The 16,786-nt window shown below is 48.1% G+C and overlaps 2 protein-coding genes across 2 annotated transcripts; one reads left to right on the top strand and one right to left on the bottom strand.

Moving 5' to 3' along the window:
- Positions 1 to 233: 233 nt before the first annotated feature.
- Positions 234 to 9,635, top strand: LOC136962676 (CDC42 small effector protein 1-like). Its single transcript, XM_067256543.1, has 5 exons — positions 234 to 349; positions 3,792 to 4,054; positions 6,138 to 6,242; positions 7,215 to 7,286; positions 7,783 to 9,635. The coding sequence occupies exons 2-4, from the start codon at positions 3,911 to 3,913 to the stop codon at positions 7,281 to 7,283; spliced, it is 318 nt and encodes a 105-aa protein (XP_067112644.1). The 5' UTR covers positions 234 to 349; positions 3,792 to 3,910; the 3' UTR covers positions 7,284 to 7,286; positions 7,783 to 9,635.
- A 1,479-nt stretch (positions 9,636 to 11,114) lies between these two features.
- Positions 11,115 to 16,276, bottom strand: LOC136962612 (protein prune homolog 2-like). Its single transcript, XM_067256433.1, has 10 exons — positions 16,123 to 16,276; positions 15,692 to 15,780; positions 15,430 to 15,509; positions 14,877 to 15,113; positions 14,411 to 14,623; positions 14,071 to 14,173; positions 12,966 to 13,097; positions 12,374 to 12,460; positions 12,045 to 12,143; positions 11,115 to 11,801 (listed from the first exon to the last, which is right to left on the bottom strand). The coding sequence occupies exons 2-10, from the start codon at positions 15,733 to 15,735 to the stop codon at positions 11,777 to 11,779; spliced, it is 1,020 nt and encodes a 339-aa protein (XP_067112534.1). The 5' UTR covers positions 15,736 to 15,780; positions 16,123 to 16,276; the 3' UTR covers positions 11,115 to 11,776.
- Between the last annotated feature and the right edge of the window lie 510 nt (positions 16,277 to 16,786).

Here is a 16,786-nt window from a genome sequence, read left to right on the forward strand (position 1 = left end):
CCAGCACAACCGTTTATTATGAAACACCAACAACAGGCAGCAAATATATATAATATAACTCCAGGAGATGGCGGTAGAAACATATACTTATATTATTGTAATTGCAAGACTCGGAGTGCATCTTAGCCCATAAGGGGTGCTGTTTGACTTTTACGGGTGAGAACGTTTCTCGAGGTCTGAGCGCTGTAAAAGCCAACAATTTCCTCATTGTAAGACAGAAAATAGAACCACACCTCAAACACGGCGTTAAACAGCTTTAGTGCGGCGGACTTTGGAGGAGTTTAGATGTCAAACGGATACTTTCACTGCTGTTCCATAAAAGTAGTTTGGACTCTTTACTAAACCGGAGGTGAGTTAGCCGCCAATTCCTCTCTTCATCGAGGTTTGCTACAAAGTTTCAAATATGAGATTAATTGAATGAGATGGTCGGAAGTTATCAGACAGGCAAAGCGCATGGTTAGTGTTGAGTCAAAACGCTTTTAATTACCAGTTTTATTCCCTGGAAACCCCTACTACTGATTTAGTTTCATATGCTACAACAAGTCTCAGAAGTTCATTATTATTTCTCCGGTATTTCCAACATCAGTTTGCTCACTTAATTTAAGCTACCCTAGAAAGTGGGCTACGTTTCATGACTCAGGAATTGTCTGAGGATCCTACTAGTGACATTACAAGTTTGCTCTCTAAGGAGATCCATACAATGCGGTCATGAGTGATACTATTCTCATTTGCCTTGAGGGGTATTGGTAAGTATTTGACTCCATTGTGTCCGATGGGGTCCGATCTAAAACACTAGGCTACCGCTATCTGGCCACATAGCAAACACAGTTGTAAAATAGGCCTATATATGTATACAACATAGGCTCCTACTTCTGATTTGCACACTTTTAAACCCATTTCAAATGTTGTTGCCTTATACGGCAGAGCTACATTCAGAGAAGAAAACGTGTGCATATATAGTGGAACCTCTCTATTCTAGAACAATTTGTGTTTTCAGATACTGTCACAAACTGTTCTGTGCCAAATTACATAGTCCATGTATGACGCGACAGTTACATATTGCGGGTTTCAAAGCCTCTGAAAGGAAGCCCCGCGGCTCCAGCAGGATAGTCATCATTGTGGTCTGGTCTATGTCAGGAAGATCCGTTTTTAGTTAGGGTTAGTAATTGTGTTGTGTGTGTGTGTGTGTGTGTGTGTCTCCATTTGGTTCTGAGAGAGCTATAACTAGTGTTGGTTTTCCCACCATCGGGTCTAGTTATGGTTGCTATACTGTACACCACACATGTGGGGAGTCTTCATGAAGACATGGTCTTCTTAACAGGTCGTAGGAGGGTCACGCGAAGGGATATTACTTCCTGCTTTTCTGGAAGTCCCTAGGTTACTGTCTATAAACACGCACACATACACACAATAGACCAAAAGGAAAAGTCAGCAGCATTGAGTCATAATGATTGCATTGGGGTGTCTGTACGTGAATCTGCATGTCTCAATGCTGTGTTTCCCCTTTGTAACCACTCATGTTTAGACAGCTATGCACATTAGGCTCTCTCTTTCTACAGGCCCTACAGGTCTGAGGTCTGCTGTAAGGCCTGCATATCACCATCACACCATCACACACACACCAATTCATTGTTTTCATTATTTATGAGAATCCCAAACTTTCCCCATGCAGTATTGCCCGATCCGTGTCCTGTCCTGCTCTTGCCCCTGTTTTTCAAGTGGTTGGTGTTACTCTAACACCCGCCATGATTTTAAAGGTGCCGTTAACCAGTAGGAGCATTCCCACCTAGAGCCCTTCATTAAAGGGCCCATTGTGAACCCTCCTCCTCCCCAGTCAAATAGCCCATTCCAACCCTGTTCCTGGAGAGATACCCTCCTGTAGGTTTATAGTCCAACCCTGCTCCTGGAGAGATACTCTCCTATAGGTTTACACTCCAACCCCAGTTGTATCTAACATGATTCATGCTTATCAACCAGGGGTGCTTTTCCCGAAAGCGTCGTAAGCCTAAGTTGATCGTAGAATCCATCGTAGGACGAATCTTAGTTTTACGGGCCGTTCCTAAAGACATCGTAGCTAAAGTGTCTCTTGAAAATCTGTAACTCTTGAAAGTGCATAGATTAGCCTACACCTTACGAGCATGTTTGGGAAACGCACGTAAGAAATATCGATGCTTTCGTTTTTTGCTCGATCGTTGCTACGATCCATCGTTATCGGGAAACGCAGCCCAGCTCATTATGAGAAAGGTGTGCTAGATTAAGGTTGAAGATAAGTCTACATGGATGCCTGCTAGCTCTCCAGGAACAGGGCTGGGCAACACAGATCTTGACCATGACTCATGGTGTTTTGGATGTCAAAAAGCTCTGAACAATGCCTTATATGGATGAACAACAGGGAGAACACAATGTAATATTCAGGGTTTAACACTTGTGTTGGTGCTTGTATTAGCTTAGCTGCAGAGTATAGCTTGTGGGCTTGAATCATAGTGCTAACCTGCAGGTGTGGACTACTAGCACCATTTTAAGTTTGTGTGGACTACAAAACCATTCAAGTTTGTGCTAAAATGGTGCATCTCTCAAAAAGACAAACTTCGTCTTGGTCAGGTAAAGTGTCTTGTTTAGATACATAGCCTCATGCTAATGTGTGAGGGGACTCGGGAGCTGTTAGCTATACGAGACTGAGGTAATTTAGCTTTCAAAGCCTGCTCACTGGAAGGCTGTGTGTGTGCGTGTGTGTGCAACATCATATATGACACACACATGAGCTGAAGCAGAAGATTGTGAGATGACAGAGCTGCCATTGTAGTCTGTTCTCACCTTGCCCCCCTGCCCTCACCGAAGTCTGATAACAGCTGATCACTGGCTGATCATGAGTTCAGAGAGTACAGGGTCTGTCTGTGTGTGTTATACAAAGTTCATCTGGAGAACCTCTGTCTCACAGACCTGATCCAGAGTGGCCGGCACACTGACTCACTCTTTCTACCCCTGTATTTTGTGACGCCAGCAGGGACAGAGTCGAACTCTCTGGCCTTCCCAGACAGTTGGACCGTACCATCCTGGTCCACAGTTGTGGGTGGAGGGTCAGGAGGGGGCTCCCCTAAAGTGGACTGACCCGGTCTGGCCAGCTTCTCCAGGGAGCCTAGTTTATTTATACTGGATGATGAGCGTCCCGTTAAGAGTGGGAGTTTCCGTTAATCCTTACCTCACGGGACAAGCATTTAAGCTGCCCTCTTGTGTGTCCCGCGCCTCCCCCCTCTTCCCCTCTCCTCTTCTCCTCCTCCCCCGCTCCTTGTTTCCTTGTCTGTGGTTGCAGTCATGGGGAGATGGGTCATGAGGCTGGTCTGTCTGGTGAGCAGAGAATCCCTCGGCCAGCCTCACTGGCTTCTCAGTCTCCACAGTTCTGCAAGGGTTTTAATGGTTCTAGAACCCTTCGCAGCTCTGTAAGGTTCCTAACGGTTGTAGAACTCCATACAGTTCGGTAAGGTTTCTAATGGTTCTAGAATACTTTACAGTTGTGTAATCTCTGCCTAAGTAGCCCCCAGTGGTGTAGCCAAGCAGGCAGAGATACCTTAGTAAACCCTGCAAGAGCAAAGTCCTCCATAGCAGGAACACACACACACAGCCTTGTTCAGCTAGTTTCATTAAGGATTATCATCTCGGCAAACGCTGCCTCAGTTGTCCAGCTTATATGATAGAAACATGCAAACATGCAGAACGCTCAAACAAAACTCTTCCGTCGGGACATCCATGGCTGTTCGGATCACCTGACTAACTGGTTTGTGTGTGTGTGCCAGAGACTGCAATCAGAACGTCTTCCCTGAGACTGGATCTGGACTGAGAACTCCCTGGACCAGACTGTGAGGGACAGGGCCCGGGGGAAGGAGCACGAAGGCTGCACGGCAGGCGTAGCTGGATGCCCCAGGACCAGCCCAGGGTGCAGGGACAGAGGGGGTCCTGCAGGGCGGTGACAGAGAGCAGGGGGCTGGACGGGTCTGGGCCGGGGATGAGCCACTTCTGGCACAAGATGGGCTGCTGTGTGGTGGCCAAGCCTCCTCCGGTAAGACACACACACACACACAGATGAACACGCATTCTCTCTCGCTCTCTCTTTTCTTGAGCCAAGCCTCTTCCTGGTTCAGGGGTCATGGTGTGGCAGGGATCGAGGCGTTGCGTAACTGGGGCCTGTGTCTGTTCCCCTCTAGTCAACAATGACAGACCCCCACCCCAACACAACCTCACAGCACAGGAGAGGGAGCAAGGGAGGGAGGAAGTGTGCTGGCTCTAGGCCCCAAGGAACCCCCTCCCTCCCTTCTTCCCCTCCTTTATTTTTAGGGTCTGTGTTTGTTATATTGTGGGCAGCAACAATACACAGAGACGCCGCTTCTAATAAACGTACACATGTTCTAATGCATACATTCATACACACACACACACACAGAAAAGCAGGCGAGAGTAGAACATGACTGAAGCTAGGGTTGGGGCTAGGGCTAGAGCTAGGGAAGAACTGGTGGTCCTGGGCTGGATCAGGGTGAGTTGGAAGAGTTTCTTCTCCATCTGGAGCGTTTTTACGAGTGTTCCTAAAGACTTCATAACGAGGTTCTAGCTAATAAAGAACAGTACAGGGTTCCTGCCAGAACGTTCTCATGAGCACCCTACACTCAAACACACACACACACACACACTAGTACAGAGGGTCTGCATGTCATTCCTTAACATAAGGCAACTCTCATTAATGGCATCATTAATGAGAAGAAGTTGCTCCGAGAGAGGTTTCCCCCCCCCCCCCCCCCCCTGTTAGGTTCTGGGCAGGGTTAGGTTCTGGGCAGGGTTAGGTTCTGGGCAGGGTTAGGTTCTGGGCAGGGTTGGCTTCTGGGCAGGGTTAGGTTTTGGGCAGGGTTGGCTTCTGGGCAGGGGTAGGTTCTGGGCAGGGGTAGGTTCTGGGCAGGGGTAGGTTCTGGGTGGGATTAGTGTTGGGTTCTGGGCAGTGTTGAGTTGTTAATGCATGACTGATGTCATGCATTGCTGGCATACCATCACTGTGGGTGCCGCCCAGTTGGGCAGGATGCTATCAGCATGTTAGCATGCTTTATACCCGTTATATTAGTAAGACTAGAGTTACTAGCATCTTTGTATGTTTTATATCAAAACGTTATGCCATTGTTAGCATGTTAGCATTTGGGTTGTACGTTTTAGCTGGGCAGGATATAATTGTTTTATCAGGGAAGGCTAGAGTTGTTCACGTGTTCTAATGTTTTATCAAGGCTTGATAGTTGTTAACATGTTTTACATCAAAGCAGAATAGTTGTCAGCATATTCTAATGTTTTAAATCAAAGCAAAATGCGGGTTTGCATGTTCTACTGTTTGATATAAAGGTAGGCTAGAGTTGGGTTATACGCATGTTGGACGAACACCGGAGACAGTTTAGAACATGTTTTAAAGTATCTTTTTCTTGGCAAGCTGGCATAGGATGAAGTAAGACTGCATTTTGTTTCTTTAAGAAGTTATCTCTAATGTTGTGTTCTCCCTGGCCCATACTGGAGTAGGGAAAGTACAGCAGCTTCTGGAAACAGAATGGTTTTTCTCCAATGGTGGCCAAGATGTGCTGGAACTCCGGGCCCGCTTCCAGAACACTTCTCTGGTTCTCCTTCCAGCTCAGCTTAATGTGTTTCTGAGGACCCGGTCTGGAAGTTCCTCAGATAGAACCGTGTTTTGGTCTTAGCTACAAATCAACTTTAGAGTGTAGAGAAACAATGTGTCATGCAGCAGTGATATGGGTTTATATATGACTATGTTGAAATCTGTGTGTGTGTTAGTCAGAGAGTATGTGGACATGCATCAACACATCCTCAGTAGCTCATGACCTCATGGCAGAAAGACGCCCATGTTCTCTTGCTTGAACATGCACACACACACACACCCACGTGCGTGCACACACACACACACACACACACAAAAACCCCACCCCTTCCTTGTCCTCCAGCAGCATACAGGATATGTCAGTCACACCTTACTAAAAACAACAACCTTAAACAAGCTGGTATGCCAGGTGTTTTCCTCATGTATGTCTTAATAGGTGCCTTCACAGTTAAAGCAAGTTGACCTCGTGACCTCTGACCCTAAATGTTTGCTGTGTTTCCAGAAGAGGAAGAGGAGGAAGATTGACCGCACCATGATCGGCGAGCCCACCAACTTCATGCACCTCACACACATTGGCTCTGGGGAGATGGCCGAAGGACTGCCCCCTGTATGTACCCTCACACTCTCCCTCACACCCCCCCCCACACACACACACCCCCACATCCTCACACCCCCTCACATCCCCACACACATCCTCGCACACACTCACCCCTCGCACACTGCCTCACTCCTCCTCACACACGCTCTCTTCACGCTCCCTCACTCCCCCTCACACTCTGTCAGTGATGGAGATTTGAGGACGACGTGCTGTAATGAGAACCTGACTGTTCCCTAAACTCAGTGAGTCAGGGTAATCATTAGTATTCAGTATCCCCTTCCCCCTCTCCCTCTCCCCCCCTCCATCCAGCCACCTGCAGGCCCACTGGGGAACAAGGCCCAGTCTGTACCAGCCCGCATGCGCACACATACACACACACACACTTCCATACCCCCTCCCAGCAATAACATCTGTCCGTTAAGGACACATCCTTCACTCCAGGAAATTGTCTTCTACCTTTTCCTACCTTCCTACCAGGTCATATGCTGGAGGACAGAGCCATGTCACTTAGGAAGGGAAGCACTGTCATGAACGTCCTCTCTCTCTCCTCTTTGTGTCTCGCTCTCTGAGAGGAGGACGCAGGCCGACACACAGACCCGGCTGCTGGCCTTGACAAATGCATGAAAGACCCTCTGTGTGTGTGTGTCATTGATGCTGGCAGAGGATCCCCTCTGTCACCCAGCACAGGAAGTGACTGTGGTCATGCTTCCTGTCACCCCCCAGCCCCCCCCCTCCCAGAGCCCTGGCGACACACACCCCAGACAGACAGGAGGGGTGACCTGGAGGAGGGACCGGGGCTAGCTAGATCTACATAGTCCACAGACCATCACCCTGGTTATAGCATGTTGTCACTGTAGCTTCACTGGCCAGGCCTGGCCTTTCCTGGTCTGGCCTGGTTCTGTCTGACTCAGTCCAGAGAGAGTTTCCAGGGAGTTTGAGCAGGTTGTGGTCATGTAACGTGTGTGTTTCCTGTTTTTCCAGTCAGGACCAGTCCAGGAACAGATGAGGTCTAAAGGACCTAGCATCAACGGCAGGAACAGCCTCTTATAGCTGGTGAGAAAACACACACACACACACACCCTTGTAGCTGGTAGGACACACACGCTCTTATAGCTGGTGAGAACACACACACTCACACAGCATTCATAACAAAAGGAACTCAGAACAGATTCATATAGAATGTAGAAGCCCATTTCCTGTCATGTGAGGGGTGCTTCCCAGTGTTTACCTGGCGTCAGGATGAGGCCTGGGTTCTGACCAGCGTCTGGCCGCAAACGCCATGGAGACCAGTCAGATGAGTCAGTTGACTCCAACTGGGAAGTTACTTTGTTTGTTTCTGAAGGCGGCTGGGTGTTCAGGGGAGATACGTGGTTTTGCAGTCTCTGGATCTTTTCTCACTTCCTCTGAGTGTTGACAAGGCAGTCTGAGACGCTTTCTCAGTCTCTCCACGCCTCCATCCTCCTCGTTCGGTTGACGAAGAAGGCTGATTTTCTTGTTAAACATCTTGTTCAGTAACTTTCCTGTCTGACATAATTTCCTGTTGTTTCAGGAGCACAGCCCAACCAGAGACTCACCTGATGACCCCTGACCCTTTTTCTCTGACCCCTGACCCTTGACCCTTGGTCAAGCATTAAGCAAGCCTGTCCCCCCCCCCCTCCCCCCCTCCTGCACAGAGCACTTAGGACCATTCCTGTCCGAGCCTCATTCCCACTCAAACCTCTAGAACCAGTCTCATCCCCTTTCCCATCCTCATCCTCAGCACTAGCCTCACCCCCAGTTCCAGCCTCATCCCCACTCCTAGCCTCAAAGCTCCAGCCCTAGCCTCATTCCCAGTCCCAGGCTCAAACCTTCAGCCTCATCTCTTCAGCCCCTGGACTCTATATCCCAGCATCCTGTTCTGCCCATGGACTCTTATATCCCAGCATCTTGTTCTGCCCATGGACTCTGTATCACAGGATTGTGTTCTTCCCTCCAGACTACATGGTGCCGTCCTACCTTATCCAGCGGAACCATCCAGAAGACGTCCAGACTGTTCACACTGCCTCTCTCTCGCAGCATGGGACACATCAGTGTTGTGCTACATGGCAGATTGATAGACTGATGCTGTTGGACGTGTGTGTGTGTGTGTTGGCGGGTGTGCGTGTGTGTGTTGCTCAACGCAGGGACAGGATATGGCATCACGATCTGCTTCGCCTAGAATCCATTGAGTAACAGTAGGTTTAGAGGAGACCTGGGTGGTAGACGTGAGTTGGCCGTGTGTGTCTCTCTGTCACTCTCTATCATACATGCGTAAACATGATGAGCCTCAATTAGACGCACACACGCCTGCCCTGGATAGCAGTTCTCGATTATCAACCTTCCGTTTTGATCACATAGGATCATTCTTAACAAACATCTGTAATATCCCTCCCCTCCCTGAGCTACAGCTCTACAGGCCATTGGAGCTCTTCCTGTCTGAGTCACATGACCCTGGAGACATGACCCCCCTTGGACAGGTCACAGAGACCAGCCGTCTCTATGACAACCTACTGTAAGAAACAGCAGGGTTTGAGAAACACAGCTTCCGGAGAGTCCGTCAGCAGGGGGTTGGGGCTCGAACCCGGGTTGTTGTGATTCCTCTAGTGAACCCAGCGGACCAGTCGGGTTGGGAGGGACAGCCAGATGTAGTACATGGGAGGGTGACTGTGTTTCATGGCCCCTGGCCTTCTGGTCTCTGATTGGACCATCTGTTAGATCTTGATCCCTCTCTAGTATTAGATTTAGACGCTTTTCTGCAAGTTCACAACAAATGCCGGCTTTGTATTTTTTGAGTGTATTTGTTTTTATGTTTTTATTTTTCACTTTCAGTGAACAGTTATTTGACTTGACCGAACAGTAGGAATTATCATTTTTGTTTTAGATGTTGTTTATATTTTGTGTACATTTTTTCCTTGACAGAAGACTTCCTAGGTTTCAGCTCTTTCCAAGTCTAGACACGAGGCTCGGTTGTGTTGCCACATTCCTTGTCTAGTCCAGGGATGTTCCTAATCTTAACGGACACGCTACTGGGACTAGGCTATCTGTCTCTCCATCTTGCTGGTGTTGTTATGGCAACTATATGTCACAGTCCTGAAACCAGGAAGTCTGTTTCCTCAGCTCCCAGAGTTGAGGAGAGAGGGTCTGAACTGTCAAAGACTGCGTTGAGTCTTTTGACCTGCTTCTGAAAATACAAGTCATGTTTTATGTATGTGTATGTTTGTCTGACTTCTTTTCATCTGGTTTGATGTGGTTTACTTGAAGCTCATCACTGAAACAAACGCATGCTGTGCATAGAAATATTGAAGGTGTTTTTCTCAGATCTTTACTAATACAAAGGTGCTCTATCTCTCTCTGCTTTAAGAGGAAATTAAACCTTCCAAAACACTCCACTTCCTCTTTAACAATGGACTCTGTTCCTATATAAACCACTGGGCATGGTCCAGCACCACACACACACACAACCAGGGTCTGTCCTTGGCAGAGGGCAGTGAAACCTCTGAGGGCTTCATGAAGGAAATCTGAGGCCCATTGTGCTGCTTGATTACAGCCAGGGCTGCTGGGAGATAACATCAGCTCTGGAACAAGATCACAGGTTCTGTCAGCCTCCGCCAGCACCAAGCAGGTTAAAACACAACCTTCATACGCAACCTTCATACATAACCATACAGCCCTCTCCAGGTTAATACACAACCTTGATTTATAACCAAACCTAGCTTCATACTTTCATGCACAACCTGAGTCTGGTCTCCTGACTGACTGGCTAGCTTCTTTACTGCTTTGTTGGCTGGCTGGCTGGTGGCTGGCTGGTGGCTGGCAGAGTACAGGCCACAGCAGCAACACTTACCTCACCTCTGCAGTCTCACAACACAAAGTTTTAAGTGACCAAACTCAACACAGAACTGCATTACATGCCAAGTCCAATAACCGTAAAGGACTGTGTGTGTTGGTCCTGGATCAACAGAGTGCAGGTTCCAGCCTCACACTTCAGCCTCTGTTCTCTCTTCCTGTTTATTGAGTTTCCTCACTGCTACCTCACTTCCTTTCTCTGTCAGGGTCCATTTCCTGTACGCCTGGGAGGTTCACACATGAAACCCCTCCCTCTCTCTCTCTCTCTCTCCTCTCTTTGCTCTCTCCCTCTCTGTCTCTTTTCCTCTCTCCCCATCCCTCTATCCCTCGTTCTCTCCCTCTAGCCTCTGTCTTCTCCCCCTCTCGCTCCATCCCCCTCTCACCCACTCCCCCTTCATCCATACCTCTCTCCCCCCCCCCCCCTCGCTGCCCTCTCTTTATGAAGAGCAGGGTGAGGAGCCAAACAGCCGCTCCTCATTCCTACCAGAGCACCTCACAACAACAACAATCCATTTTCAAACGTACTCTGGAAAAACAACCTGTGTGTGTGTGGCAACCAAGCACCAGCTACAGCCTTTGACGTACAGTACAGGACCAAACAAAGGCATTTATTCATAAACTGTAACCGCTTACCAAGGAACAGGTCGCTATTCATAGGCCACTTCATCTAAGAGGCAGGGCTTTTATTTCCAGTTGTTTGTTGTCCGAGACATAAACACAAGGACGATAAAGACGGCCGTGAGAAGGAAGATAAGACTCGTTCTTTTCCTTTATGCCCACCGCCCTCCCCCCTCTTCAGACGACACACACTTTCAATACTAAAGTATACAAACGACAGCGTATTTGTTGAAGAAGAACAAAAATAGTGTACGCTAATGTGGTACGCCTGCACAACCCTTCCCTAAATATGGAGTTGGAACAACCAGATACATTTGTAAGAAACCAACATATCTCTTGGATTCGTAAGTTATGTAATGTTTCCAGAGGGTGACTTTCATAAAACAGTGTTAGACTACAAAGTGTGGACAGTTTATTAAACATTTATTTTTTATACAGCTTAATCACATTGAGATAAGTAATCTCTGTTTGCAAGACGCCTTTACAAGGAACTGAAATGCCGCTCCCGCCTCAGGTGAATATTACAGAGACCGTAAAAGACAGACTGATTAAAAGAAAGACTGTGATGGAGAGACCGTAAAAAAGAGACTGTACCAAATATTTTTATTGTTGTTGTTGGTTGCCCAAACTAAGAACTGTCTATCACATTCAGTCTGAAGATAACAGATATCAGAAGATGTAAAAGATAGAACATGACGCAACAACGACAGAACTGCTAGGAAAAAGTGCTCCTGAACCAAACAGACTATATGGGCTGTTTCCACATCTCTTATAAGACTCTTACCGGGTAGGAACAAGAGGACCCTCAGGTAGGAACCTGTTTAGTCTGCCAGCCTATTGCCATGGTAACAACAGCCATATTGGAACTTATATAATGAATGTTTGAAGGGTTAGGGTGTCTTCTCAGTACGAGCTGAAAGTAGGAGGGGCCAGCCCCTGTAGACATTGGACTTATGATACTGGTTGTTGGCCATGTGTCCTGCCATCTGATTGGCTGTCAGAGGTGGGCGATTCCATCTACCATTTTGTGTGACTGCTCCTAATTGGACGGGTGTCCAGCATCACCTGCTCATGCTTTTATCAAACCTGAGAGAAGAGCAAGAGAGCACAGCCTGTTCAGGGGTTAAGGTTAGACACTAATTTTAGGGTCACAGGTTAGTGGTTGAGTCTTGGGTCAGGGTCATGGTTTAGGGTTTGGGGTTATGGTTGGGATTTGGGGGACAGGGTTAGTCTAGGTTAGGGTTGGGTCTTAGCGGTTAGGGTTAATCTAGGTACAAAAAGAGAGACAGAGGAAGGGAGGAGGAGGAGGAGGGAAGGAGGGATGCTCACTGTCGGACACCGTCTGGGATCTGCAGCCCCTCTGTGGGGACGTGCTGGGAGAGATCCTCCAGACTGGAGATGAACTGGAGCTTCCTGCTAAACTTAGAGCTGAGGAGGGGAGGAGAGGAGATGAGAGGGGAGGAGGGGAGGGAGGAGGAGAGGAGATGAGAGAGGAGGGGAGGGGGGGGGGGGGGGAGTAGAGGAGGGAAGGAGATGACGAGGGTTGAGGAGAAGAAGAGATGTATGAGCCGACTGACAGAATAACACAGATGCATGATAATGATGATGGTGATGATGATGATGATGAGGATGAGGATGGTGATAGTGGTGGTCCAGACCTGAGGAAGGGTTTGATGATGGTGATGAGGGCCTTGATGTACCAGGTGGGATGTACCACATAGAGAGCTTTCAAGTTCTTCCTGAGCCTAAGAACATCCAAGACATGCTGAGTAGCAGCACAAACACACTACACACACTGACATATACACGCGCACACACTACAGACACACTACACACACCGACATATACACACTACATACATACACTCCACACTCACACACCCCACACACAGATACCACATACACCCACACAGAGACATACCTACACTCCACAGATACACACATGCTCCACACACACACACAGGCAGTCAGTCTTTCAGAGGATCCTCCTTTTAAGGAGCTTCTTCTTCCCTAACCGCCTGTGTGACCTCAATACAAAACGCTGAGTAAGGGTTCACTCTCCCCATCCTCCAGGGGCCTCTCAGACAACAGACAGGAAGTTGTTTAGACAACTAAGCAAACCTTGCGTCAGCCAATCAGAGCATATGTCCTTGTCTCTGACCCAATGCCAGTCACATCAAGCCTCCTCTCAATGAATACAGCCAACCAATCACAGCCTACCTTGTCCCTCAGCCGTCCAATGAGATCCTACCTGCGGTCGATAGCGGTGTAGCATTCTCTGAGCCAGCCAATGGCGGGCAGCTTGTTCCTCTGGGTCAGAGCACACAGGTAGACGATGACGTAATCCTGAGACACCATGAGCTCCAACGTGCCAATCACGTACCTGCAACCGTTAGATGTCATGTAACCACACAACAATACACCTATGTAATAACAACATTGTAGCTACATAGGAATTGAAATGTAATTAAATGGTTTTCAGTGTTAGCGGTTTAGATCATTACAAAAGTGTAAGAAGGCGTTTCTGGGAGTGGTGTAAGGGGTAAGTGGATGTTGTAAAGAGGCAGTTGAAGATCCACGTTAATAGAAGATCAGTGTTAACATGCACTTCCCCCTGGAAAGCCCAATTTAGCCCAAAATCCCCCAAATAGCAAAAATAAAGTGCTGCTATGTAGTAACATGGTAGTTAATGTAACTTTAATTTAATATGTTATTGCTGAATGTGTTGTCAAACCATTTTTATCACATAATTGGACCCACGGAGATTAGAACCATGTACATCTCTATACCCAGAACACTGGGATAAAAATCTGATATTTTGATTACAGCCGTGGCCAAAAGTATTGGGAGCGACATACATTTTGTGTTTGCAAAGCCTGCTGGGCCTTGGCATAAAATGACCGCTAGCATAATTTCAGTAAGTCATATCATCAGCACAGTGGAAAGTGTGAACTAGTTCTAGCCAGGTGAAATCACTCTATCATTCTGATTGGATTTTAAGAGCAGATTGACAGCTGTAAAAGAAGCTATTTGCATATATTGAAAATTTTCGCCCCCAAAAAGCTTAAAAAATTATGAAATGTGCTTTATTGTATTCCAGTATTCTATAGAAACGTGAAAACATTTTCCTCAAATACTGAACCAGCAAACTTTGCAAAACACAACATTTGTCATTGCCAAAACTTATGGCCACGACTGTACATTTATATCTGTAAACTAGTCTGTTAACCATTAATATACTATTAGTGGTTGTGTGTGTGTGTGAGATAACGAGAGATAAAGGTAGTAAAAGAGAGAGCAAAACAGAAATAGAAGTAGTGAGAGAAACCGAGAGCGAGAAAGAGAGCGAGGCGTACCTGAAGAGGTTATCCATGACATACTGGTAGTTCTCTGTGCTGTTGTCAGGGAGATAGCAGGAGGAGAAGACGATGATGTCATCTGGCCCATCTTCATGGTAACCTGGAGGGAGACCCAGAGGAACATTTGAGAGGTCGACAGAACACTCCTGGTTCTGGAGAGTGAAGGTTTGTTGTGTATTCTGATCTAGACCAGCCACAACACACACACAAAAATACACAGCTAGAAAGACAAATACAAAGAAACACACACTAATCACCCCTGCCGCCCCAGGGCCAACAGTATAGGCCAGACCCAGCCCTGCTGTGAAACTGTAGGGCACTAGGACCCAGTGCTGACCTCCATGGGATAGCACCCTCAGGTAGGGCTCCAGAACGCTCATGTTGACCCGGTTCTTCTGAGGAGGCTCCCCCGTGGTGAAACAGCGCCACCTGGTGCCCTGGCTGTCAGTCTGGTCCTGCTCCAGGGACCCCTCCTCAGAGGCCTCCGGCCCCGCCACCGGCGAACGCCCCCTGGGACGACCCGTTGCCACGCCCAGCCTGTGGAAGTCATCTGGAGGGGAGGAGGAGAGGTTGAGGGGGAGAGGTGAAGGAGCGGGAGATTAGGAGCAGGAAGAGGAGGACAGGAGGAGTAGAGGAAGAGGAGAGGAGAAGAGGAGGAAAGAAGAAGAGGTGGAGAAGGAGAGGAAGAGGAGTTGATGATGATGGTACATGTTTGATCAAATGTCCATGAGAAAAAGAGGTTGGGGACGGAGTCTGGCATTTATCCAGACTGACCTCTGACCCCTCCCCACCCCCCTCCTTACCCTCCAGGTCCAGATCATGGGAGGGAAAGTGGAGGGACTCGCTGTCCGAGGGCGTTTCCATGGCGTCCAGGTCGAGGTCCAACCCTAGGTCTTCCTCGTCGATGGAAGGTGAGATGGCAGCAGACAGGAATTCCTCCGAGATGACGGACTCACTCCTGCCCAGTGATAGGCTGAGAGCCGGGGCCATCAAGCGACGCTTCCTGGGTTCTGACCCCAGTGCAAGGCTATTAGGAGGGGCTAAGATGACATCATCAGTGTTCATCTGGGCTTCATACCATGACATCATCCATATTTACCTTTCCTCTGTATTATTTAATATTTATTTGTATTTATTTGACCTTAGATCAAGGCTAGCGTGGATTAAACCGGACAGTTTGTCTAATTTGTTTATTTACCGATACAGACTGTTTACGTTTTCCCTTGTAACGCTGACATTTCATTGGTTTGTTATGCCATCAAATCTTTCATTGAGATACAAATATGTTTTCAATAGACAAATATGAGCAGATGTCAGGGGGTCTGGAGGTCAGGCGGCCAGAGTGTGTGTCGCTACCTGGCTTCTCCCCTGCTGCCCTGCCGCTCCTCTCCGAGGGCTCATCTGACAGGTCTCCATCTGATGCACTGGAAGCAGTACTGAGCAGGTATGGATCGGTAGAGAGAAAAAGTATCATTGGTCATCAGAGGGTATGTCACAAGACTACAGATGGTGTTATGAGCTGATCATAATACAGTCTTTGTTTTGAGTTATTTCAGTTGATCTGATGTCAGTGGAACTTTTACGATCTGGTACGTTGCTATGGGGATTGACCTCTAACCTGGAAGTGTCCTCCTCGTGCTCGGCCTTTCCGCCGGTCTCCATGGGGACGCTTTGGTTGTCGCTGTTGTTGTACTTTTCCTGTCTGATCTGAAGAACATTATTTACAATCACAGATGCTATCTCTGCTGCCCCCTTGTGGCCTTCAGGTGTCAATGTTCTCCCCTGAGAAGACACAGGTTCCAGACACTCCTGTGGTCTTGAACCTTCCGTACACAAAGCTTAACAACAGCAACAACACAGCCATATATGTCTTCAGAATCAAATTCCTGTCATCTACAAAGGTTCAACAATTTCTAACAGCTTAAGGAAATGACTTACTGTATTTTCGGACATTAAAAACCACAACATTGCAGTGACACAACCGACTGCTGGGAGCCATGCATGGCATGTGACTTCCGGTAGAGAACATGAAACCTGTGGTGGTTTTACCTCTCTGGGCTTCGGCGTGTGGGGTCTGTCTGGTCCTACCCTACGGAGGTCTCGTCTCCGTGGAAACCGTGCCGCCTGGATCTACGTGTTCAGGTGAGAGAGAAGCTTCCATCCAGAAAGGCTGAGGACGGCGGCTGAGCTGTTACGGGCGACACACCTGACGGCAGGGGTGTGGCGCGCAGTCAACACACGCCGGCCTATCCCTGTAACCACGGCAACGTGGCCCGGCCCGGACAAGCGCTGCCAGGGGGTGGGGGTGGTGGGTGGGGGGTGGACGGTGGGGGCGAGAGGCCTGCATGTGTTCACATGTTCAAAGAACACGCTCCGGGAACGTAGTCTGGGAACACGCTTTGGAAACATGATTTATAAACATGCTTCTATCTGCGCTTTGTTGAGCCTATGGATGGGAAATAAACCAGACCATAATAGTCAACACCGCACACACTAAATACACACACAGGGCAATTATCAGCCAGGTAGGTGTGTCTGAGAAGTCGTGTTGTCTGAGTCAGGACAGATAAGACAGACAAAGAGGATAGTGTCACAGGGGTCCTGTTCTGGACAGGAAGTGGGGAAAACCTTTCTTCCTGTTGTCCTCAGCAACATTCTAGTCCATGTCTTAGTATGGTAGCGGAACTTGATGGTCACGTGAGTGTTGTGTTGC

Source organism: Osmerus mordax, chromosome 18 (genome assembly GCF_038355195.1).
Source record: "Osmerus mordax isolate fOsmMor3 chromosome 18, fOsmMor3.pri, whole genome shotgun sequence".
NCBI classification, from domain to species: domain Eukaryota; kingdom Metazoa; phylum Chordata; class Actinopteri; order Osmeriformes; family Osmeridae; genus Osmerus; species Osmerus mordax.